This window comes from Schistocerca nitens, chromosome 5, assembly GCF_023898315.1.
Source record: "Schistocerca nitens isolate TAMUIC-IGC-003100 chromosome 5, iqSchNite1.1, whole genome shotgun sequence".
NCBI classification, from domain to species: Eukaryota; Metazoa; Arthropoda; class Insecta; order Orthoptera; family Acrididae; genus Schistocerca; species Schistocerca nitens.
In genome coordinates this window covers 622,889,983-622,917,785 of record NC_064618.1, presented here as the reverse complement: position 1 = coordinate 622,917,785, position 27,803 = coordinate 622,889,983, and the positions used below count along the sequence as shown (strand labels likewise).

Sequence of the window (27,803 nt, the reverse complement as noted above, 5' to 3'; positions counted from 1 at the left end):
ATCGCGGATGAACTAAACCTGAGAATTCTTCAAATTATTCTCTTCCTGGACTCTATATTACCTGCCATTAGTTAAATTTAATCTTCAAGGTCTGCAAGCGTACTTCTAGATATTTAATGGATACAACTGCTTCCAGCGATTGTACTACAATCATGTAGCAGTATAATAACGGATCTTTCTGCCTAGGAAGGTGGAAGGATTATGTAGCGGTTCTGTACAGGTGAAATGAAACTGACAGAAATATTATAGGAAGAGAATATGACATAGATAAAGACGAGATAGGAAATACACTATGTGATCGAAAGTATCCGAAGACCTGGCTGAAAGTGGCTTACGAGTTCGCAGCAACCTCCACGGGTAATGCTGGAATTCAATATGGTGTTGGCCCACCCTTAGCCTTGATGACAACTTCCAGTCTCGCAGGCATACGTTCAGTCAGGTGCTGGAAGGTTTCTTGGGGAATGGCAGAACATTCGGCACGGGGCGCTGCACTGAGGAGAGGTATCGATGTCCGTCCGTGATGCCTGGCATGAAGTCGGCGTTCCAAAACATCCATATGATGTTCTGTAGGAATAAAGTCAGGACTCTGCGCAGGCCGGTGCATTACAAGGACGTTATTGTCGCGTAACCGCTCCGCCACAGGCCTTGCATTATGAACGGGTGCTCGATCGTGTTCAAAGATGCAATCGTCATCCCCGAATTGCTCTTCAACAGTGGGAAGCAAGTAGGTGCTTAAAACATCAATGTAGACCTGTACTGCGATAGTGCCTCGCATAACAACATGGGGTGCACACCCCTCCATGAAAAACACGACCACACCATAACACGACCGCCTCCAAAATTTACTGTTGGCACTACACAGGCTGGCAGACGACGTTCAGCGGGCAATCGCCATACCCACACCCTGCCATCGGATCGCCACATTGTGTACCGTGATTTGTCACTTCACACAACGTTTTTCAACGCTTCAATAGTCCAGTGTTTACGCTCCTTACTCCAATCCAGGCGTCGTTTGGCATTTACCGGCGTGATGTGTGGCTTATGAGCAGCCACTCCACCATGAAATCCAAGTTTTCTGACCTCCTGCCTAACTGTCGAAGTACTTGCAGTGGGTCCTGATGCAGTCTGAAATTCCTGTGTGATGGTCTGGATAGATGTCTGCCTATTTCACATCACGAACCTCTTCAACTGTCGGTGGTCTGTCTGTCAACAGACGAGGTCGGCCTGCACGCTTTTGTTCTGTACGTATCCCTTCACGTTTCAACTTCACTATCACATCGTAAACAGTGGACCTAGGGATGTTTAGGAGTGTGGAAATCTAGTGTACAGCCATATGACACGAGTGACACCCAATCAGCTAACCACGTTAGAAGTCCGTGAGTTCCGCGGAACGCCCCAATCTAGTGTACAGCCATATGACACAAGTGACACCCAATCAGCTAACCACGTTCGAAGTCCGTGAGTTCCGCGGAACGCCCCATTCTGCTCTCTCACGATGTCTAATGAGTACTGAGGTCGCTGATATATATTATGTGGCTGTAGGTGGCAGCACGATGCATCTAACATGAGAAACGTATGTTTTTGATGGTGTCCGGATGCTTTTGATCACATAGTGTGTGGTACAACGAGAAGAGCACAAAGATATAAGTCGAAACAAGACCTCTGGAGTAGACGACATTCCGTGAGAGCTACTGATATCTTTGGATGAGCCATTCCTAACAAAACTATTACGCGTGGTGTGAAAAACGTACGAAACAGGCCAAATACACCCCAGACTTCAAGAAGAATGTAATAATTCCAGTTACAAAGAAATCAGGTATGAATAATATCAGCTATCACTTTAATGAGTTACGGTTGTAGAGGACTAACACGAATTACGTACAGAATAATGAAGAAAGTGGTAGAAACCGATCTTGGAGAAGCTCTGACATGGAAAGTAAGCGTTTCCGGACACATGTCCACATAACATATTTTATTTCTTTGTGTGTGAGGAATGTTTCCTGAAAGTTTGGCAGTGCCCTTTTGTAACACCCTGTATACGCTTTATACAGCGCATATGATGGAAGATTGAGTGGATAACGTCGCCCACATGGGCGGGAGGCTTAAATCCATTAGCTAATCACGGAGTTTACAACACTGGAAGCAGAATGACTTGCTATACGTTAATGCAACGCATTTCCTACGTGCAGCAGCACGGGAAAATCTCCCAATTAAGGCAGCATGTTGTTCCACCTCTATTTGCGTCCATTGACTTCAGAAGCTGTATCACCAGCACCAGCAGCAAAACCTGCCCATTGAAACATTCACCAGCAAAGCCGTGCCTCGCCACTGCTCCATGATCTCCGCGAGGCATTACTGTCGAGCTGCTACGTCTCGACCCAAAGGATAGTCCACAGGACTGTTCCCATGGTTCACCCATGCGTCATGCGTGTATATTTGAAAAATTCGTCGCATGTAGCAACTTCCGATAAGTAATGACCGGAACGACATAGCAGGTGCGTTCCACTTTAACAGGTATTGTGCAAAATGTTGAACACCGTAACCATGGCAGAAGATCATGTCTAACTTCCAAGGAACAATGTCAGTAAAAATAAAATACTGAACAGTACAGCCTGAGAATGACTACGACGGAGATTACTTTTGTCGACGGGAAGTATAATGAATGAGTGGAATAAATTTGTTTCCAAACAAGATACACAGTGTATACCGTCGATATCTGAACAGTTCTGCTGAAATTTCCAGTGAAATACCGATACAGACAAAAGTGAGGTAAGAAATGAAATGAAATGTAATTACTCTGTAACGAGCCACTGTAGACCACAAGTCTCTCATTCACACCAAAAGATTCTGAATACGCGCATGAACAACCTCCGAAATTTTGTCGATATAGCTGGGTTTACCACCTATAGCCAGATGTCGCTGTTAAAGCTTTTGTAGTTTGGTTCATATACATTGTTTAGTATTAAACTATCGTAAAATATTACATACAGGGACTGGACCAAAATTCATGCTTGAACATAAATGCAAATGCTGGCCAAGCCTGCAGGTTGCTGTGTTCTATTTGACCAGTAACTGAATCTGTGTAATTTCCTCAATACGTTGCAAGTGTCAGTCTAGGTATGAACAACATTCTTTGTAGTTGTGAGTGGACAATTGTTGTTGCTCTTATGGTGCGTGGTTCCGTAATCAAATTGAAATGGCTCTGAGCACTATGGGACTTAACGTCTGAGGTCATCAGTCCCCTAGAACTTAGAACTACTTAAACCTAACTAACCTAAGGACATCAGACACATCCATGCGTTGAGGCAGGATTCGAACCAGCGACCGTAGCGTTCACGCGGTTTCAGACTGAAGCGCCTAGAACTGCTCTGTCACAAGGCCACCGCTTCCGTAATCAAGACAGCCAAGGCACCGATTAAAGAAATATACCACATACAAGGAGATCGGGAGAATATCATCCGCTAACACGCAACACGGATGACAGTGTGTGTTGAGTGAACGTGACATTCGTCACTGAAGAGGACTGTGACGAAAAATAAGAGGATGATAACTGCAGAATGTCGCTACAGAAGTGAAAATCGCACTCGAGAATGCTGTTAGCACTAAAAAAAGACGAAAGGAGCTCCATAAGTTAGGAACTGCTGAGCGATCTGGAATTCCAAAACCATTCATTAGTGATGCTTATGCCCGTAACAGGAAAACGTGGCGCCTGAGTCATAAAACCTGAACTATGGGTCCAGAGAAGAAAGTTATTAGGTCAGATTCGTTATGTTTCACATTATTCCCAACTTATGGCCGAATTTAAGTCATAAAAGTGAAATATGGCGGCGGTTCGGTAATAATACGGCATCTGTATAGAGGTCTTTCATGGGCCTAATGTTTACTCTAAAGGTTTCTTTACTGCCAAGGATTATATTAGCATTTTGACTGATCAAGTGCATCCCGCATTCCGATGTGTTTCCCAACTGTGACTCTGTGTTCCAAGACCACACGGCCCCTGATCACACACCTCACCTCGCCCAGAACAGGTTTTGTGTCTTGGCCACAACAGTCACCAGATCTTAGTAAGAGGGCTGCTCGGAAAGTAAGATCCGATTGGTCGCGAAATGTAAACCACAGTGAAAACCTAAAATTTTTTATTCACAATAGTTAGCCTCATCTTGCAGCCACCTCTCTAAATAGTCGTAGCTCCGACGTAGACATTTGTCGTGGCGTTGTACAAACTTTCCAGTGCCCCCGTCACAAAAAGTAGCCGAATGTACTTTCCGCCAATTATCGCTGGTCTGTCTTTCGTTGTTTGTGCCAAAATGTTGTCATCATAGCCAGCGGTTCATGTAAGCGGAGACGAACAACGGAAGAAGTCAATTAAGGGCTGTACTGTGGGTGATTAAACACTTCCCATCAAAAACGCTGCAGCGGCGTCTTCATTGCCCCTGCAGAAAGCAGCTGAAAATCTTCTTGAAGAAAAAACGCGTGGCATTTATGTTATGTAGGCTGCATAGCTACAGGCGGAATCTCTCACCAGATCCACATACTTGGCGGGACACACTGTTGTTCTAGGCACTTCTACGAGATCACTTTGCGCTCTGAACTGAAAGAGCGACGTGAAGCGATTGATGGGCACACTAAAGACAATGCGAAACATATCTACGCAAAGTTCCATCGTATTTTCACAGTGGTTTTCCATTTCACGCTTAATCGGACATTACTCTCACAATATGCCTCGTATTACTGACCCTTCGCTTCCTGCTTTCGAGAGAAGGGTACATGATAACTATCCACCTCCATCATCTACCTGAGCTTGCCGTTATTTTGCAGGAAGATGGTGTAAAATTACTTTCAAAACGATAAAGAGCTATATTTATCCATTCCGAGACTACTGGAAACTATTTTGAATGCCATCATATTCCCTACACCATGTTAGGCATGGTAATGTGTTCCGTCTTTGGTGTTTCCATATTTTTGTAAACCACTGTAAGTGTGTTTTGCACTAATGTAGATCTATCAAGGATCATCTGATGATTAAATTACTTGCTGTCATCCGAATATCATGTTAATTGCAGAGAAGATAATTTACGTATCCTTTGGCTGCTTAAAAAGACAAGCTTTAAGGGATTGGAATTTACAGCAAGACTATGGAAGAAACTGTCAGTCTGCAGGAGTTGAATAAGAGCTCTTTTTACTCCATGTTATCGACTTCCTCTAAAACTGCTGTCCTTATGTTATGTGTCTTTATATACAAATGAGAGATTTTCAATTTATTCTTAGCCATTGTGTTATGTCATTCTTTATTATTAAATACATGTAATGTATTCTGATATTGAGGTTTACTATCTTCCTGACATCTTCAACATATGGCAAATATTGTCGCCCAGAAAAAATTTCAGGCCCAGAATAGCGGTTGTCGCATAGCAACACGTCCATGAACAACTTCACAGTCATCATAAGGCATTGTTGACGACGCCGTTGCTTTGCTGCCCAGGCAGAATACATTATGCAATGTCAGTATCAAGCAACGAAGCCATTCAATAAGTACACCAGTGACTTCTTCATCAGGGAGTCGCCCACACGACACATCAAGAACTACTCACCTGTCGTGCTGGTCGCTGTTTATTCAGTTTTGTCAGTATAATGTAGTTATAAGTCTACTAGTACGCTGTTAGCTACATTTTATAAGTATGTTGGTAATAACTCATCAATCACCGTTGGTAGAACCATTAAACAATTTATGTGAGCATTTGACAAAGGAACATGGGTCAGACGAAAACTACGGTTTTTATTTGCGATGCATAGTAGGTGACTCATTAGGCCTGTACTAACCATATATGTGGACCTATGTACATATTTAATTCTTTCAGTTAAAGCGAATTTTTACTTCCCAACTAGGATACAGAAGAATGATTTAGGGATAATTGAAACACATATATGGCTTTTTCTCTGGCTGAAAATTAGTAGCACTTGCAGTCGCTGTTTCGCAATCACAAGAAGCAAGCTGCCTTTTATCACAGAGCATGGGAAACCATGTAGATGACACTGAAATTATCTAATTGATTACAATGCTTGCTAGACACTAGGGAATAACGATAAAATTAGTAGTAATTCGCAAAAGAAACCGTTTGTAACGATTACCCAATGTGCTTTACTACTGTTCTGTAACATACGCAACGACGGTGTGTCTGTCCTCTTGGATCAACAGTGCATACCAGACAACTGCATGTTTCAGAGTAAGGTGGCAGATAGTCAGATGGATGAGATAATTTAGTCAGTAGATCAGTTACGAAATGATTCAGTTAGCTGTAATTCAGCTATGTGGCCAGTTGATGAAATATTTCCTTCAATGCATGGCTCGTTGCCTGAATTTCTGATAATAATGATAAGAGGCCAAAACTCGTGTCCTGGCCATTATTTACCGCAGTAGACTCAAAGAAAAGAGACAATGACTCTGACAAAACTCTGCATGTCCCGCTGTAGCAAATAGAATTATTAAATTTATATGGTGCTGCTCGCTAAATACTTAATGATCACTGAATGTATGTGAGATGGCCATCCACCAGCAGAGTGGAGGGGGGAGGGCGGGGCTGGGGAAATTTCTCCCTCCCTCCTCAACATAATGGGCTCAGCTTGTAAGGCAAGATTAATGAAGTAGGTTCCAATAATACAGTGTCAGTGCGTAGGAGGAGGAACCTTTACGTGGACGGACAGAGATCTACGTCTTTTCACGTGGTGCTATCTACAGAGATGACATCCGTACGTGTATGTACATGGCAAAGTGCCTAGGCAAAAGGAAACAAAAGCGTACAGTGAATAATTCGATAAATTATTTGAGTGGAGAATACTTTCATCAGTGAGTTCAACGCAAGATTTAAAAACTAAATACGCTTGGAAAATCATCGAGATCAAAATGATAATTTTATTACAATACTAGCAAGTTAATGAATATTTTCTGAAAAAAAGGCCTTACAGCCTCTTTCACATAATGGATGTTTACTTGAAACTCAAGAGCTAAAGGAATCCACAATAGGCAGATGAGAAGAATGCAGACAGGAACAGGGAGGGGGGGGGGACAGTACTGTGCTCATCTCCCTTCCATCGCGAAGCTGCCATCGGTCTGTGATACTGGCCGGCCGAAAAATATACAAGGTGCGTCTGAGGAGTTCGATTAATGGCTTCAGAAGTGAAAGGAGACGACAGTTACAAAGTACCCTTACTGGCCTTCAAAGCAGCCACAACGCACTTGTGCTCACGCGTTGTTGGATACACGTAAGGTCTGGGAAGCGTAAGCCTTTCAGGAGTAATTTACGGCGGGGAAACAAAACTATGTCTATTATATTCTTGTGTATGGGTTCACAGCTAAAGAGGGCAGAGAAGAAGTCACCTCGCGTTGAGCGAGAAAGTTAAGTACTTGAACCACAGTGTGCGGACGGGTTTTGTCCTGGAGGAAATTTCACTGTCCCTTCAGCACAGGTCTAGGCTGACCCGCCAGATGCGTTGCAGCAGCCATTTAAATTTCTCTCTGAACTTCAGCGTTGAAAGCTTAACCCTCGAGTAGATATTTATAATGGATAAAAGTCTCGCTGTCTAAAGACGCAATTAACATGTTGGATGTTGACAGCTGACTATCTTTTTTTTGGGGAGGGCGGGGGGTGGAGGTAAGGAAGACGATCAACACAATAGCATTGAGTTTCAATTGGTCAGAATTGTATTGGCAGCGCCGGGTTTCCAAAAGCCACAGATTCCATTCATACATGTCGATGAAATCTACGATGTGTGCACTACATAACTGTCACAAATCTTCTGGCGTTTCAAAGGATTGTGGACAACAGTTCTTACATTTTCTTTGGTCATGTTGAACTCTTCTTCTATGGCTTTCGGAGACAGCCCCCAATCATCTGCAAGCATGATTCGCACTCGTTCGATGTTGTCTGCCACTTTGCATGTTAACGGTCGACCCGAAAGCGGCTAATCCTCGACACCTTCCCTTCTATCTCTAAAGCGTTTAAACCACTCAAAACGCACACATTTTTTACGCCTGCTTCAATGCCGTTCATTTGCGCTAACATTCCGTAAGTATCCATCGCCATTTTCCTTAATTTGAAGGAAAATTTTATGTTAACGAATTACTCTATTTCGTGCTTTATTTTGCAATGACTTGTCTCTCAATGCGCATGCGCGGTTTTTAACATACATCGTACATGACCATATGCCAAACTTCTCAGACTCACCTTTTAGCTTTGTTCGTGTAGACTTCATTGTCGGCCTAGTTGTGTTTATTTTACTTTTCATCTAAAGCGCCAATGTCAGTGGGGAAAATTCTGGTGAAACGTGCGTTCAGGTATCACATCTATATTATAAACAGTACATGGACTGGAACGAGCTACCAATGGCGACGCCGGCCGAAGTGGCCGTGCGGTTAAAGGCGCTGCAGTCTGGAACCGCAAGACCGCTACGGTCGCAGGTTCGAATCCTGCCTCGGGCATGGATGTTTGTGATGTCCTTAGGTTAGTTAGGTTTAACTAGTTCTAAGTTCTAGGGGACTAATGACCTCAGAAGTTGAGTCCCATAGTGCTCAGAGCCATTTGAACCATTTTTGAACCAATGGCGACGTTTTAACTGAATGAAACGTACGTGTATCGTTTCGAAAAAAACACGTTTCAGTACGTAGCTGTATACACAACGCCAATATTAATACGATGTACACCGAAATGGTGAATGTGATTGGTATTACACTGAGGTAACAAAAGCCAGGGGATATCTCCTAATATGGAGTCGGACCTCCTCTTGTTTGGCGTCGTTCAGCAGCTCGACGTGGCATGGAGTAAACAAGGCGTTGGAAGTCCCCTGTGGGAATATTGAGCCGTGGAGCCTCTATAGCCGTCCATAGTCGCTAAAGTGTTGCCGGTGCAGGATTCTGTGCACGAATGGACATCCTGGTTATGTCCCATAAATGTTCGATGGGATTCATGTAGGGTAATCTGGGTGGACATGTCATTCGCTCGAATTGTCCAAAATGTACTTCAAACCAGGCGCTAACAATTGTGGCCGTGTGACATGGCGAATAGTCATCCAAAAAAAAATCACATCGTCATTCGGAAACAGCACATCCATGAATGGCTACAGATGGTCTCCAAGTAGCCGAACACAAACATTTCCAGTCACTGATCGGTTAAGTTGGACTTGAGCGCCCAGTCATTCCATGTAATAACAGCCCACACAATTATAGAGCCACTAGCAGTTTGTACGGTGCCTTGTTCAAAATTTGGCTCCATGACATCGTGGGGTCTTCGCCACACTCGGACCCTATCATGAGGTCTTACCAACTGAAATCGGGGCTCGGAACCAGGCCATTTTCTAGGGTCCACTGCAGGCACTCGCATCGGTCGTCTGGAGCGATAGCCTTTTAATGCCAAATTTCGCCTCACTGTCCTAACGCATACGTCCCATACTGGTTTCTGCGATTATTTCACGTAGTGTTGCTTGTATGTTAGCACTGGCAACTCTACGCAGACGTCACCGTTGTCGGTCTTTAAAGGAAGGCTGTGGACCGCTGCGTTGTCCATGGTGAGAGGTAATGCCTGAGATTTGGTATTCTCTGCACACTCTTGACACTGTGAAATATGGAATTCAGAAATGGACTGTCTCATGCTTCGAGTTCCAACAGCCATTCCACGTTCATCCTCTGTTAATTCCTGGTATGCGGCCGTAATCACGTCTCCAAATATTTTCATATGAATCACTTGAGTACGTATGACAGTTCCGCCAATGCACCGCTCCTCTAAGCCTTGTCTTTCCGATACTACTCCAATCTGCATCTGTGTATATTGGTATCCCACTATTTGTCTCGTTAAGTGTATTTCTAGGGCATGGGTTCAATGAGGAGGTTAGCCATTTTATTAATTTTTCTTACGTCGCTCACACGTCATCAAGTCAGTCACAGCTATGAAAATGTTCTTAGAACAGCACATACAATTTTTACTAGACCTCGTCAAGCAATTCCCAGCCGCAATGCCGCCGTGCAATTTCTCCTTAGCAGCGAACAGCGCTAATCGCAGTAGCCTATTCAGAGATATGTCAACTTCTCCATGTACAAATATGCAGTAGCTTACACTAGTTTTGACACTAGTTGTGCCCATGTCATAGTGGTTTCTAAACTTGTAATTCTTTGTCGAAAGTGATCATCCTGTCAAATAATGTAACAACTTGTCTATATTACTGCTTGCCTTGTGGTAATCGCCTGCATAACAATGGACTGAGTGCAACTGATCTTTCTCAATGCAATGTTCGTGAATCAAGTGTACATGCTTTTTACTAATGTGATATTTCACCGACTCAATAATTATGAATGGTAAGGTGTTAGATTCGAATCTAAGATGTTATCCTATCGCATTTAAGAAATTCCGCTATTTTTACGGAGAAATTGATTTGGTAGTAGTATGATGATAAAAATCACGCGAAACAGAAAACAGAAGATTTCGTTTTCGTATGAAAAGTAATACATTTATGTAGAAAACTTACTGTAGTTTCTAATTTGGTATTCTATCATTTACAACAAAAAAAAAAAAGAGGTGGTCAAAGTATGATATGTGTCGACAATAATACTCGCTCGCAGGAGGCTCCAGAACAAATATCGACAAACATTTACAGTTAATGATATTTAGTAACACACATTGAATAAAAGGCAAACATCTTGATAATAGAGAACACATACAATGAAAAATTTGTTACGTTCACAGGCGTAATGAGAAGTAATAAGCGAGTCCATTTTGTTTTCGTATTTAACTGCGAGAAGAGGTGTTGATTAGATTTATTTCATTCTTTTGCCCATTATCTATTTGTGAACTTAAAATAAGAAAGGATTTTTATGCTCAAATCATTTTCTTGCTGGTATACTCCGCTAGATTCTTCCTTAATCCCCGCCGTTGAAAAAATGAGTTTCCCTTCCTGATCTTTGCCCAATATTCATGAATGGCTGATGCATTTTATGCGATCGAAATGTCTTCCTTAACTGAAAGAGTCACAACATACACTGACTTCAACACCTTCTCAGAATATTTATGAAGCATTGCGTTCTCAGTTATTTGTGATGTTGCCACGAAATTTAATTGATAGAATTAACAACTCGTTATTATTATATTTTTGAAATAAATAGAGCTGTTAGTACTATAGACACTGCGAGAGAACTTTACCAATGCTACTAGTAATAAAGAGCGATTGCTGTTGTTATGAATATATCTGGTAACGTTGACCTGTAGAAGTGTTCAGGATCTGTATGATAAAGAAACCACATCTTACGTCAAATCTAATGCCGGGACAGGTGTTTTTGCAAAACTTTTGTAAATCAGACAGATCCACGGAGTTATCTATGTACTCAATAAACCACATCAAAGCACCCCTGCATTTAAAGGCTTGTTTTCCTTTACATAACATTTTCGTAAACCTAAAACCTATTTTTTTCACCAGCGAAATACTTTCTAGTGCAGCGAAGAGTGTATCGACTCTGTATCTTTTGTAAGTGCGAAAATTTTACTCAATTGCGCTTACGATATTTAAGAAGACATCTGTTGATTTAAAATCTTCGATTTCAAGTTTTCGCATCAACAAAAATGCTTCTGAACATCTTCCAATAAGTGAGAAGACTCTTACCTCATGCATGAGCTCGTATCAGTCGACACAACATCGACACTCTAAGAAGCTCTTCACTTCCAAAACTTCTCATCAAGTTTTGGAAAAGAGAAGATTGGGAAAATTGACGAGATGGTGTGGCGAAGTAGTACTGGCACAATGACATATATCCGTGGAGGTAAGATATGAAGTGTTCAAGCGTAAACTGTTTGACGATTGCACACTATTCGAAATCATCCCTCGCCATCAAACTTTAATTTTATGACGCTACGTTTAGCGTAGATTGATTTTATATTCTCATTTGTAGAACTAAATGCCACAATTCTTTGTTATTCACAACCACATGTAAATGATCTCGGCTTTAGACTCTACATAGTAGACCTTACATCGTATGCACGGATGAACATTCCTTTCTGTATTTTCCCGATATCTGTACTAGGACTGCTGATACTTTTAAAATTCGGGAAACCGATGTATCGACACTTAAAATGTATCATAATCAGCCTTTAATACGTCGAAAAAATGTATCGATATATCAATATTGCAAGGGAGAAATTATCGACATACTGGGCTATAAAAGTATTGGCTGCACATTGTAAATATACCGCTGTATATTTAAATTTAGATTTGTTAGTAGACATTCTGTACATCAACAAGCTAGCAGCCTCGTATCTTCCTTGGAGCAATTGAAAGGAAAACGTCGCACGTTCACGCTTGGCGATTTTTATTCATTATGTTCAGCAACGGTTTTTGAAGAATGCCGATATGAAGAAATAGCACTTCTAGTTGCGTTAAAACTGTTTTCTATCGCAACTGGTGTGTTATTTCCTCATATCGGAAATCTTGTTATTCCATTCACACCGCCAGCCCCCAGTGTAATCAGATTTCTTTTGTGCCACCTATACTTGTTTCACATAGTCAAAGAGAAAGACTGAAGACGAGGAAATCTCAAAATGTAGTAAGATTCCTTGACATAGTGAAACTAAAATTACATTCCACTACAATTTCAAAAGAACAATTTCAAATATTTACCGAAAAATGCAAAAAAAATAAATAAATTATAATATAAACTAAATATCGCACCCGGTATTATCAGTCGCAATCTGTATGTCGGTGAAGAACAATACCATATATATATATATATATATATATATATATATATATATATATATATATATATAAAGGGCTATTACAAATGATTGAAGCGATTTCATAAATTCACTGTAGCTCCATTCATTGACATATGGTCACGACACATTACAGATACGTAGAAAAACTCATAAAGTTTTGTTCGGCTGAAGCCGCACTTCAGGTTTCTGCCGCCAGAGCGCTCGAGACCGCAGTGAGACAAAATGGCGACAGGAGCCGAGAAAGCGTATGTCGTGTTTGAAATGCACTCACATCAGTCAGTCATAACAGTGCAACGACACTTCAGGACGAAGTTCAACAATGATCCACCAACTGCTAACTCCATTCGGCGATGGTATGCGCAGTTTAAACCTTCTGGATGCCTCTGTAAGGGGAAATCAACGGATCGGCCTGCAGTGAGCGAAGAAACGGTTGAACGCGTGCGGGCAAGTTTCACGCGTAGCCCGCGGAAGTCGACGAATAAAGCAAGCAGGGAGCTAAACGTACCACAGCCGACGGTTTGGAAAATCTTACGGAAAAGGCTAAAGCAGAAGCCTTACCGTTTACAGTCGCTACAAGCCCTGACACCCGATGACAAAGTCAAACGCTTTGAATTTTCGGCGCGGTTGCAACAGCTCATGGAAGAGGATGCGTTCAGTGCGAAACTTGTTTTCAGTGATGAAGCAACATTTTTTCTTAATGGTGAAGTGAACAGACACAATGTGCGAATCTGGGCGGTAGAGAATCCTCACGCATTCGTGCAGCAAATTCGCAATTCACCAAAAGTTAAAGTGTTTTGTGCAATCTCACGGTTTAAAGTTTAGGGCCCCTTTTTCTTCTGCGAAAGAAACGTTACAGGACACGTGTATCTGGACATGCTGGAAAATTGGCTCATGCCACAACTGGAGACCGACAGCGCCGACTTCATCTTTCAACAGGATGTTGCTCCACCGCACTTCCATCATGATGTTAGGCATTTCTTAAACAGGAGATTGGAAAACCGATGGCTCGGTCGTGGTGGAGATCATGATCAGCAATTCATGTCATGGTCTCCACACTCTCCCGACTTAACCCCATGCGATTTCTTTCTGTGGGGTTATGTGAAAGATTCAGTGTTTAAACCTCCTCTACCTAGAAACGTGCCAGAACTGTGAGCTCGCATCAACGATGCTTTCGAACTCATTGATGGGGACATGCTGCGCCGAGTGTGGGAGGAACTTCATTATCGGCTTGACGTCTGCCGAATCATTAAAGGGGCACATATCGAACATTTGTGAATGCCTAAAAAAACTTTTTGAGTTTTTGTATGTGTGTGCAAAGCATTGTGAAAATATCTCAAATAATAAAGTTATTGTAGAGCTGTGAAATCGCTTCAATCATTTGTAATAACTCTGTATATATATATATATATATATATATATATATATATATATATATATATATATCTCCTGTGGGGTTGGGCGTCCGTCCCTCATTACAGATGTCGGACGTCGTAGGCTGGATAGACTTGTAAAGCAGGACAGGAGGCGAACTGTAGCGGAACTAACGTCAGACTTTAATGCTGGGCAGAGTAGAAGAGCGTTTGAACACACAGTGCACCGAACACTGCTAGCGATGGACCTCTGCAGCCAACTACCCATGCATGTGACAATGTTATCACCACGACATCGGCAACTACGACTGAAATGGGCACAGGACCATCGGCACTGCACTTCAGCACAGTGGCAGAGCGTTGCATCCTCTGATGAATCCCGATACCCTCTTCATCTTGCCCGTGGGAGGGCGCAAATCCGTCGTCTTATAGGGGGACAGCTCCATGACACTCGTACTCCGATACCCTCTTCATCTTGCCCATGGGAGGGCGCAAATCCGTCGTCTTATAGGGGGACAGCTCCATGACACTCGTACTCCAGGACGGAGACAAGCTGGCTGTAGCTCCATTATGCTCTGGGAAACATTCTCATGGGGATCCATGGGGCAAGTGGAACTCTTGCAAGGCACCCTGACGGCCAAGGAGTGTTGTACACTCGTTGCATGCCACGTACATCAATTCATGATCATATTTCGCGACGGCAGTGGCAGTTTTCAGCAAGATAATGCACCATCTCACAAGGCCAGGAGTGTGGTGGAGTGGTTCGAGGAACACCGTGACGAATTCCAATTGATGTACTGTCCCCCCCCCTCCCCAACTCGACAGATCTGAACCCGATCGAACACATCTGGGATGTGAACGAACTTGGCGTCAGAGGTCATCACTCCACTCCCCGGAATTTAAGAGAATTAGGAAACTTGTGTGTACAGATGTGGTGCCAAGTCCCTCCAGTGACATACCAAGGCCTCCTTGCCTCCAAGACACGATGCGTCGCCGTAGTTATCCGTCGAAAGGTGAGCATTCCGGCTATTATGTAGGTGGTCATAATGTCCTGGCTGATCAGCGCATGTGCTATAATTGTACTGCTGGAGAAGCTGGTGTTCTACCTGTAACATTACAAACCAATTTCAGCGCAGGATGCATATTGCAGAAACAGTCTTCCACCATGTTAATGTGTTTAGTGTTACGTAGTGTTCACAAGTGTAGAATGTATTTTGTGAAGTCTCCGCGCGCGCGCGCACGTGTGTGTGAGTGTGTGTTCGCTGTAGGCGATTTAATTGTTAGATGCAGTTGATACGTGTTTGTTCACTTTCACCTATTGTTCTGTATTTGTGAGGCAATAACTATATTGTCTTAAATTTTCTGCAAATGTGGAGTAATTACGTCATTCTTCTAAGATACGTTCTTTTATCTTGTACCATTATTGGTGCATTTCCTTCCGCCATGCACGGCACTGCAGCTTTGGCATTTGAAACAATGGATGTCTGATTCTTGGAATTCCTCTGTAGTCATTTTGTTTAAAGGCTATTTATTGTTTTAATTACATTACAGGCCACCGATCTAGGCTTCATAAATTGTGGCGAAATGCGTTTGGTAAAACAAATATTGTCATTATTCAGCTGTACTGAGATTGATGGTTTGATGCCAGAAATCATTGTTATAATACGAGGGTCGTTCCGAAAGGAAGTTTCGCCTATGTTTTTCACCCGGAAATTTTATTGCTGAATAAAAGTACACGATAGCACCATCAACAACACACTTTGCATTATTCTCGACCTAGTCTTCACCGACATCCAGACATGTGTAGTAGCGTGCGATCAGTTTGAAGAAACAATTCTGGTAAAATTCGGTATCCTGCGATACAAGCAGCTGTGACCTAGGCTGATTCTCATCCTTCCACTCTTTTAATGGGGGGTCAGATTTCTCCCAGACACTTTTCCGTAACCCAACAAAGCACGGAGCATGTGATGGGCCGCAGCACAGCCCATACGGAGTTAAGACTCCACGCCTCACACCATTATGCACGTGCTTGCTGTAAGCATGTCCTGTACTCTAACAATGTTGTTTCCATTATGGACGTGGAGGGACGCCAACTTAACCTGCATCCTCCACACTCTGCTTTCCGCCGGCCGCGGTGGTCGCGCGGTTCTACGCGCGCAGTCCGGAACCGTGCGACTGCTACGGTCGCAGGTTCGAATCCTGCCTCGGGCATGGATGTGTGTGATGTCCTTAGGTTAGTTAGGTTTAAGTAGTTCTAAGTTCTAGGGGACTGATAACCACAGCAGCTGAGTCCCATAGTGCTCAGAGCCATTTCAACCATTTGCACTCTGCTTTCCTTCTCTGCGCATGCAGCACCAGCGACATTCGTTTGGCTAGACGTGCCCTCTTCACTATACACTATCCGTAGGCGTTCATGGACGACGAACACACAAGCCCATATATGCCCGATGACAGCAAGCACGTCGCCAGTACTCGCACGTCTGACAACGTGATGTGTACTCGAATAACCTCGGGCACCAGGCAGTTGCTACTCTGTATTCTTTGGCACTCTGTTCATGGGTCATTCCTTCTCCCTTGCCACCCCTTCCGGCGTTGAACGAGCAAGTGCGTGGATTCATATTTGGACTGTTGATAATTTTTAAAATACGGAGAACCCGATATATCGATATTTAAAAAAAGTCATTATCGGCTGCAGATATACTGAAAAAGTATGGATATATCGTTGTACTGACGGAAAAATTATCGATGTACCGGTCTATTAAATATCAGATGCACGTTGTAAATATACTGTAAGTTTTAGAGCTGTATATTTAAGTATTGATTTATTATTAGGTATTCTGTACGTCAACAAGTTAGCAGCCTGCCCATCACTCTTAGAGAAATAACTGAAAGGAAAATGATTCACGTTCACGCTTGGCGATAACCACTTTGTTAACAATCGTAACTGCACGTAAGTGCGACAATAAAAGGTGTCCTATGATACGTCTTTGAGTTTCGTCACATACCGGATTTTTCTGGAACACTTCATGTCGACTTCCCTGTTTTCTCGTTTCTGCTAACGCCAGCGACCTGTAGTGTCAAAATTGTGTGATGAAGCTAAACGCTACAGTTTCTGTTGGTAGCGCCAAGTGCCAGTCACATCAGCATTTCCGCTCACACGTCTCCGCCCAAGGCAAAGACCAGTCTTGTCATTTTGAAGACTGCCGATGTGAAGAAGCAGCACACCAGTTACGTTCAAAATTGTTTTTAACGCAACTGGTGTGCTACTTCTTCACATCAGAAATGTTGGTTTTTCACTCAACTCCTCCCTGACGCAATCGGACTTCGTCTTTTGCGCCTCATGTACTTGGTTTATACAGTCAAGGAGAAAGACTGAAAATGATGAGAGCTGAAAAAGTAGTAAGACTCCTTCACACAGTGAAAGTAAAATTATGTTTTACTACAAATGGAAAAGAACAGCTTCATATACAGAGGAGTCCAAAAAATGTATCCACTGTTTAAAAGTCCATAACTTGCAGTCTAATTGACGAATTTGTCTCATTTTTGGTGAAAGTGTAGCGTTAAGTCCAACTTAAAGATATAACTGTAGGTGTTCTAAATGGTCACCATTAACATCCACGAAATGCAGCACGAACTACTGACTGCAACGTGTTCAGTTGGATATTTGCACATGAATGTACGATGGATTCTCGAAGTACATCCAATTTGCGTGGCTTTTGTCGATAAACGACGTCCTTTACTGTTCCCTACAGTTAAAGTCCAGAGGAGTAAGGTCTGGGGACCGTGGTGTATACTCCACACCACCTCTACGGCCTATCCATCTTTCTGGTAGATTTTCGCCGAGATACGCCCTAACACGATTTTGATAGTGGCCTGGGGCACCACCTTGTTGAAAGTAAACTCTTCCGTCTCCATCCAAGTCTCAGATGGCAGGTGAAATGGATGTCTGAAGCTCCTGAAGGTACACCTCACCGGTAACTGTGCCGGTGGAAGATGGATAGGCCGTAGAGGTACTGTGGAGTATCCACCACGGTCCCCAGACCTTAATCCTCTGGACTTTTACCTGTGAGGAACGCTAAAGAACGTCGTTTATCGACAAAAGCCACACACATTGGATGAACTTCGAGAATCCATCGTACACTCATGTGCAAATATCCAACTGAACTCGTTGCAGTCAGTAGTTTGTGCTGGAGTTCAGCGGCATCGTTTGTGTGTGGATGTTAATGGTGACAATTTCGTACACCTACAGTTATATCTTTAAGTTGGAATTTACGCTACGCTTCCACCAAAAATGAGCCAACTCCGTCAATTAGTTTGCAAGTTATGGGCTTTGAAACAGTGGATACATTTTTTTGGACTCCTCTGTACTTACCGAAAATTGTGAAAAAAATGTAAGATAAAATAATAAATATCGGCACCCGGTATTGTCATTTTAGTATCGATATATCATTATATCGGGGGAAAGGTGTCCCCGACATATTTTATTTTGAAAAATTCGATGCATGGACATATCGCTATTTTATCAATAGCCGTAATTCATATGACGTTTATTTGCGTCACATGGTGTACCATCTCCTCTTTCAAAAAACAATGACGAAACTTGCTTTCGGAACGTCCCTGATAATAATAGCAATATTAAAGGTTCCTACAGTGTATCGGAACCTGCACCGCTGTCGCGTTGCAGGTGGCGATGCAGCGCATGTCGTGGAGCTGCCGCGCTGCCTGCTGGTCCGCGGAGGCGGCGCCCCCCGCGCGGCCCACGGTGGCGGTCACCGCCGCCTCCAACGGCAGCCAGCTGCACGACGGCCTCTCGCTGCGCCGCCCCACTCTGTCTCCGCGGCCCTTCACCACCGCCCTGTGACGACACCCGCCTTCTGAGCCCACACATCCCTGAGTGTGAGCGAGACTTGGTGGGTACCCGTCCTCGCTGTCCACCTGCCTCCTTTTCAGAAACGTCAGCCTTCCACCAACCGGCGTGACTTGTGTGGTCGTTACTAAGTGCCACTATGGTATCGACAGTTCTTAAACTCCACTACGTAGCTGAAGCACGGAACACACCCTCGTTTAGCACCAAGGATCTTTCGGTGAAACATTTGTCGCCAGTACAGTTTAAGTCGGCGGACCTACTCCCTAGCCCTGAATCGGTAGAAGCGGGTGGACGTTAGTCATTTGTTTTTGGTGTAGTGTAAAGACGTAAGTTTTGTATAAAACTTTTGACATATGACCATGTGCAGACTTCGTCACCTACGTCAGTTACAAAACACTTCAAAATTATTTAAAATCTTTTTAAAGTTGTCTCTGAATGGTTCTTGAACGAAACTGTAATTAAAACATCATCATTTGAGTCGTATGCGCAGAATTACGTCACTCAGTCCAATTGGTCTGCGCAAATTTTTTTCAATTTAGATGTCGTCTGTTTCTTCTCAGAAATTATATTAATGCAAGTTATCTGCTTTAATAAATATTAAAACCACATTGAATAAACTTTTAAGACTCAAACTCGCGATGAACGTTGTCAAAAATTAAAAATCTTGTCAAATAAATCAGTAATACTTCTTCCTTGATATAATTCTTCATAAATAAATTCTCGGAACACGTATTTAAACTTTTGTAGTATACACTAGTTTATTATCTTCATATATACTACATATAGACGTGAACATGAGCCTTGACAAGATAGGACTGAAAATTTACAACACGATTAAACTTTCTGTGACGTCATTGTTGTAGAAACATTAGAAGTTCTTATTTTTTCAGTTTTTAGAAGCACGACGCAACAACTCGGTTTCAGGATCTTCTGTTGCTCTTGGCTGTCGACCCGCGACGTAAAGTGGCCAGCAATTTCTCTCTGGTCCCGGCAGTGAAGATGCTGTCTCCGTTCGTTGCGCCGCCCTCTCCGTACACGAAACATAAAAATCAAAACTTTAGATAATTCACAAACATTACAAATATTACAAAATACATAAACAAAACACTAAATTAAACTTACATTCACCTGCAAACTGGGCTGACACTGGTGGATGGGTGACGCTTCAATTTCGCGTCCCACTACATTCCCTGCAGCCCAGCGTTACTTGTTGACATTGTTGTGTGTTGTTGGTTGTTGTGCTACCACAGAGTAACGCTTATACAGACCGGAAAGTCGGCTGCAGTTCATGCTTCAAAATTTTTTGTGGTGGCACGAAGTCTATCATACTGAAACCGAATAAGTAGCTGCAGCTGCGTCTGAAGCTGAAGGTAAATGGAAAAGTTTTATTTATTTTATTAGTTGTGCGTTTTAGTTGCTGGGATTACTTCGAAGTAAAAAGTTATTTGATGTGCTCTTGAAGTTAGAAATAGATCATGAGTAGCAGTAAGAGAAAAGAACACACAGGAAAGAAACAATCGGCTTTCACAAAGCGACTGATGGATGTACATATGAAAATTGTGTATTCTTATTTTCTTGCTGTAAACAATAAAGGGGCATTAGAAAGTAAAAAATAATGTACGTAAATGAAGCAAAGCTTCATTAACTCCTGGGGCTAGATTTTGGTGGGTAGAGGTCCTCATTTTTATTTTAAATATTAAAAACTACTTTTTTCACATTCGCATTTTTCCTTTACTATAGTACAATGTGATATAACTCATTCAAGTCTCAGTAAACTAACTGGCACACAAAACTGATTTCTTTCTTATTTTACAGTTTCAGATCACAGCCTGATGATGAAGTAGCAGTTTGTTCGTACTTACTGTGATACTTAAATATCCTAGTACTCTGCAGCATAAAATGATATAGTTGCTGGCTTCTTTGTGTTTGTTTCAATTCAGGTGCTGCGTTGCTGTATACTAAATTTAGCTGACACACCGAAATTACGAAATGTGCTTTTATAGTTTAAAGAGAAACCATGTATCACTAAGGTACGGAGAAAATAGAAGTTAACGTATTTTATTTGGCCTCGCTGCCTGTCGGCGCCACTTGCAAATAGCGTGCAGCTCAGTTACGAGCATTTTGTGTAAGTAGACGCACGTTTCTCAAATTAGTGATGGCGATTTATTGTTATACTTACTGCTGGAAGAAAATGATTAAGATCAAGACATTCCGCAACAACGGAAACATAATGGAAAACTTGAAGCACATCTCATATTTAGGACAAGGCTGGACAAAATTTCATTGTGACGCTAATCAGTTGTCATTTGTTAAACAATACAATTCATTTTACGTATTATGTTACTCTTAACCTATAGGCCTGGGCCTAATTCAAAACATCTGTATAAATTAAATTTTAATGTAGCCTACTGTCTTCATTTAAAGTATTACCTGTGTTAATTCGAAATAAATTCTGTGGCCGCAAATATGTTGGCATCAGCTATGTAGATATACTACCTATTAGTGATATACGAATATCTGGGCTGGTGAGACGGACTCGTATTTCCCTCTTATAGCGATCGGTCGCATTAACGACTTTTTTTTTTTTTACAAAAAATAGATATCCCTACCAACGACACTTTTGTCCTATGAAGAAAAAATGAATCTCACCTCTTCAGGCGTCGGCGCCTATCTATTTCCATCTCTAAGCAACTAACCTATTAGTAAAACGGGGTAGGAAAGGAAGAAAGTAGCGGGAGAGAGCTCACAGAGGAGCGATGAAAATTAATGTAGTTTTGTAGAGGCTGTTTTATAGAGTTATTTCATTTTTTGTATTTATTTTATTTCAGTTTTTAACTTTATTTTGTGTACCAGAATTCCAGGAGTCATTCACACATTCGGATGGTGGAACATCCAGATGTCTTCTCGAAATTGTAAAGGAGATTCCGTTTGTAGTTCAGAGCGTCATGCCGGCAAAATAAGCATCAGCATCTCATCTCTTGGTCATTCCTGCTGGAAGGTGGGTCATGAAAGGCGCTCCATCTGGGATGCGAACAAGTGCACAGTGTCGATCACTAAGGTACGTCCAATAACCCAGTTCCGACTTCTCGTCGGGGTCAAAAAGGTAGCAGACAGTATGGCCGCACATCCAATTCACAGTGTTAGTTTTCGATTCAGGGTAATGAGTCATACCCGTGAATATAAGTGTCTGGAAAGTGATCTGAGCAGGTGTATGTCGTGCAAGGAAAGCGCGAGCCTCCAGACAACAGACAAGGGGCCAATTAAGAATCGGTGGGCGTCTGTGTCGTGCACATCACAGTGGTGTGTCAGCGAGGTGGATGCGGTGCAAACGAAATTGGTCGACCCGTTTGCCATTGACAGTGATATACCAAACGAACTGGACGTTGGTGTCAATAAATGATTCAAGCACCATTTTCCACACACGACGCAATATGATCTGGTGAAACGAGTTTGATGGGATTAGGGGACCGATGCATCTGTAATATGTTGTGTACAGTCTTTATATGGAGTATTCATGGGAGTGATAAGTAATGGAGGATGTAACTTAATTCCAGAAAGGAATGCTGAATGTAACAGGACTGGGATGGATTGTCTGATAACATGACTGGGACTGACATGGAGACCGGCACATATTCATGTAAAAGCCGTCCAGTGAGGCTCATTGGGCAATGGGGCTAGACTCTTTGTTGGGAGCTAACAAAAAGTGCTGTACCTTTGTCTGGTCTGTGGAATAAGTCAACCCCACTACGCACCCGTGGGATGGCAAGGCAGGAATACTGAACTCTAAATAACATCCTCGTACAGACAAAGGACCCGATGGCTATCATCATATGATGGGCGAGGGTAATCGATACTGGGAACAATTGTGCCACATGGAGAATGTTAGAGGCGTGGTAGACATTCACGTACTCTGCACGCTATACAATGTCGACGGATCTAAGCCAGTGGACCATGAGGCCAGCCCCGATCGTTTGGAGGAGACGTCTGCTGTTTGTTGCCGCCGAGCGATGATCATTTATAAAATCAATGTCCAAACAGCGGACGCTGGTGGTCAGAGATGACATCCCTCAGGCAGGCCCTCACCAACGAGCAGAACCTGCCATTTCGAAACAAAAAGAGAACTGCTGGATGCCTCCCTATATCAGAGCAACATGGGCATCATCTTCACTGCTTAGGCAGAGGACATGATCATCAGCATAGGCCATACAACGGAAGTGGTGTTCATGCAATGTCGGCCCTCTGTGACCCCCAGGATTAGGGGTTCGCCGGCCGCGGTGGTCTCGCGGTTCTAGGCGCGCAGTCCGGAGCCGTGCGACTGCTACGGTCGCAGGTTCGAATCCTGCCTCGGGCATGGATGTGTGTGATGTCCATAGGTTAGTTAGGTTCAAGTAGTTCTAAGTTCTAGGGGACTAATGACCACAGCAGTTGAGTCCCATAGTGCTCAGAGCCATTTTTGATTAGGGGTTCGAACGCCAAAGCATAAAGTATCATAGAAAGGAGACAACCCTGTCTGACAGAGCACTCGATCGCTAGAAGCGCCAAGAGGCGACCATTATAGATTATTCTTCACGTCGTGCCACTCAAGAGACACATTACCACTATTATTATGTAGGCCGGAAAACCTATTAAGGGCCGTGTGAATATTGTTGTCACCACCCAGCGAAGTCCGATCATGGGACGTGATGTATCTTGCTGCCTTCTTGAGTCGCCATGCCAACAAATGAAAGAAGATTTTCATGTTGCTGTTGAGTAGAGTGGTGGGATGGTAATCATAGATTTATGATCACCTTGTGGCTTAGGGACTGGGATGATAACCCCTTCGAGTAAGGTGCCTCGGATCAGATAGCTAAAACACATGTAAAATTCGAGGAGGAGGCTGTAGGGTCTAGGGACTTATTGGCAGCTTCCCCATTGATAGCTACCAGGACTTCATCAGTGAACACGTCCTAAGGTACTGTGTTGATGGTGAGTGCTCCTACGTCCTCAGTTAAGATCGGGTGATGTGGGATGGCAGCCTACAACTGTGTGAAATGTGAGTGGAAAGCGCAACCAACTGCGCATTGGGTAGTACATCATCGTCCTTCCGCATCAGTGAGGTTGTGTATGAGAGTTCGACGACGACATCGGGGTTCTGTGAGGAGGCGGTACATATATGGCATTTCATTAGGTGTATAATCATAGGTGAAGGACCTTGAAATCTGATTTCGCAGGACAGAGCGGATCAGCTTGTGTAAAGGGGCCAAAATCAATTACTGTTAGTTACACAAGAACACTGAACTTTATTCCTCAAAAACCAATGGACAGTTTTTTCTTTAAAACAACAAGGATCAGTTCACAGCTGGGGGCCCAAGTAACTTCTCAATAATAAAGTTTAAATAATTCTTTTAAAACACAAGGATTTAGAGAAACGGCTGAAATCCTTACTTAAGTAAAATTAAAATATCCTTAAATAACTCCTTTTAAGGCACAAGGATTTAGACAAACAGCTGTAGGCCTTACTTTAGTAAAATTAAAATATCTTCTCTGGTAAAGGCCAAAATAATATTTCAGATCAGCAAAGGAAATTCTTTAAAGGGCAAGCATTTACCAATTTCGTCTAAAAGCCATATTAAGGAAAATTTTAATAAAATTCCACAGCTAAAAGCCCAATAATATTTCAACATAATAAAAGGCAACCTTTAAAGGCAAGGCTTTACACAGTACAACAGAAAACTTGAAATATCTTGACAGCTGAAGGCCCAAACAATTATTCAAAATAATTAAAGAGAATTCCTAAGATAATCATATACACAGTACAACTGAAGGCGTTTTTAAGAATTCATGTTAATTAAGGAGAAACCTTACAGACAGGGATTTACCCATTACGGCTGAAGGCCACAGATTTTAAAACAAATGCGGCTGAAGGCCTAAATACAGAGCAAACAAGAATTTTAAATAAAACACGGCTGAAGGCCTAATCATAAAATACTTCACATCAGCTAAGTGCCATATACTGAACATAAAACATACACAGCTGAAAGTTTGGCACAGTACTTGTGACAAAAGAAAATCACAGTCACAAACAACAGAACAGTGGTGCTCAGAAGCGTTCCAAGGGTCAGCCTGGGGAGCAAACTCTAACAACAGGTTAGGTTAGACAGGCAGCCAAGTGTAACACTAAGTAACGGCGTGGCAGAACGACAGAAGGACAGCTGAAGAACCAACCAACAACCTAATCAGTTCCCTTCCACGCGGCCAACGGCACGACAAGCAAAAATATCAGTGAGGACAACGATCACAGAAGTACTATGTCTTAATAATTGGCTTCTAACCACAGTCACGGCACAAAAAGCCAAAAAATGAAAAACACCAAAGCTGTCAAACTACACACCGTGCCGGACAGTATCAACACGGCGAGGAAAAAATGCAGCCGGAAAAGTACACTAACGAGCAGGGCAGGTAACCGGAATGTTAATGACCAAAAGGCAGAAGATACCGCTGGTGCACTTCACTAATAAGTTACAATCATTTCAATAGTTAAACACCATACAGAAAGACGGCTGCAAAATTTGCTGCCTCCAGTATACCATACATTGTTGCTTGCAGGAACGGCCCAGGAAGCAGCAAGCGGCAATGAACGAAGAGATGTCATGGCAGTTGAGGTTTCATAACACGTTAACTAATTTTGGTGGGAGACGAACTTTGCAGCTAGTGCCTCACAACTCCGACCGTGCGTACACACCACCAGCAGCCCCGGCCTGACCTCATGTCGCAGAGACTTCCTCATTGCTCTGTCACAACTGACTGGCTACCCACAGTTCCACGTAAACACTTGCACCAAGAACACTGACAATCCTAAAACCAATCACCGTGCAACAACAAGGAGAAATGACAATTCACATACACAGAAAGTTTCCATAAGCGGTCGGCGACCAAATACACGTCGTCTGATGAGACGACCGCCAAACGACCAATCAAGGTCGTCCCCACTCAAGTTATGAGTGTCAGCAATGGTCGGGCCAGTCTTGGCTGTCCAGAGCTCACTGTAGCTCCAACCCGACTCAACTCGATGTCTGTTCGGAACTTCGAGTGACGGCGACCCGGGCACACTGGCTCGTACCCAACCATGCAGAGGTAACTCTTGCCCATTGGCGACATCATCACAAGGAAGGAACCGACCCAGATCCGGCAAGATGACCAACTGATGAGGTCCAGAAATGGTCAAAAGACCAAATAATCGTCGCCCCATGAGACGACCAAACGAACGACCAACTGCCGGTCGTTCCTGCTGCAACATCCTTCCATCAGACAGTTCATGTGTGTGGCCAGTGGTCAGTAAGTACTGGCTGTCCATGCCTTGCTAGCACTCCGTTCCCAACTGAACCCAGCAGATGACGACAGAGAAATACTAGCCATCGCTCCAGAGATTGTACAACACTGCACTTATGATAAGCGCTGCTGCTGCCATTCTGCCACTCATGGGCAAGCAAACCAGCAACTTAGTGACGCCAATGAATTGATTAAGAAAAGAGGCGACAGTACCATGAAAACAGGATGACGAGCAATAAAATTCATGACCGGGAGCTGCGCACAGCTCAGACCTGTCAATGGGGCCTTCCAAGCGTCGCCATATGAGTGAAGTGGTACATGATTTAGCATGATGTATTGTCACCTGACTGGCAGGAGAGGATGCCGTCGAAATGCAGTCATGTAGGATGGTGTAGTATAAGTCCATGCTGCACATATACCAAGCCTGGACATATTTGCCATACCCCATTATTACATTGCTTACAGCTGGTTTTGCAAAGGATAGCCACCAGTATAGGATGGATGTGTACACAGTGTGACGTCGATAATGGAAGGTCCATGCATTCTCAATGATCCTTCAGCAGTCAGGGACAGTCAGTTGGGGAACATTTAGTTTCCAGAGGCCATGAGTATGCCACACCTGCTGGCAGGTGAGGGCAACACTGCAAATGTAGGGCTCATGGTCGGAGAAAGCCAGATTCCAAACCTCAGTATGTCGATTGTCGCCAGAAAGGGAATATGTGAGGAGTATACAGTTGACATGACTGGACGAGTGTGCCATATAGTATGCGAAACCCGCATGGGTGCCATGAACCATCGTCCATGTGTCGGTAAGTTGAAGTCGGTCGATGATGACAGAATGGGGAATGTTGTGGTAGTTGATCAGAAGGCTCTTGTGTGGAGTTCAAGTTGCCACCGAGGACCAGTTCATCAAAGGGACCATCAAAAAGTGGCGATACCTCGTCAGCAAAGAAGGCATCATACATGACATCAACTGGAGCCAGACAGGGCATATACATTATATATAGGATGTGGACGCCAAATAGTGTGAGGGACATACACCTGTCATTAGGAAGGTACACTACATCTTCAGTGGGGAGTCCTGCACTGAGGAAGATGGCCTCCCCGCTACTGTTGTCAGAGGCATGGGAGATATGGGCTTCATCGCTGGTGGGGGCATAGAAATCAGTGACGATCACTTATTTGGCAGAGGGCTTGTGGTGTTACTGTTAGATTTATTTGTTTTCGTCATGTTGATTTGAAGTCTTTAGTTGCTTATTCTTCTGGTGCTCATTTAAGAACAGTGTCGACATCAGCAGCATAAATGGTGTCTCGGCACATGCCAGTTTATATGGATCCCAAATGGTGGCCATATTCCTCAGCGCTATGCGATAGTGTTGTGGATGTGCTCTTCCTGTTGGCACAGATGCATAGATGTTCAGCTGGAGTGAAGCATCCAGCACAGCCACTGTAGCTGTAATTACAGGTGGGAGCTGGGTCACGTGCTACAGTGAGGTACTCCCCGATGGC

The 27,803-nt window shown here is 43.2% G+C and overlaps 1 protein-coding gene across 2 annotated transcripts in view; it reads left to right on the top strand.

Annotated features, from left to right (window-relative positions):
• LOC126259692 (beta-3 adrenergic receptor-like) overlaps positions 1–27,803 on the top strand; it is a 268,218-nt gene that overhangs the window by 183,309 nt on the left and 57,106 nt on the right. Inside the window, exon 5 of one of the 2 annotated variants that reach the window (XM_049956654.1) lies at positions 18,804–19,029. The exons of the other annotated variant lie outside the window; for it this stretch is intronic. Within the exon in view, the coding sequence (XP_049812611.1) occupies positions 18,804–18,980 (177 nt within the window). The 3' untranslated portion in view covers positions 18,981–19,029. The remainder of the gene's footprint in view (positions 1–18,803; positions 19,030–27,803) is intronic. 2 annotated transcript variants of the gene reach the window in all.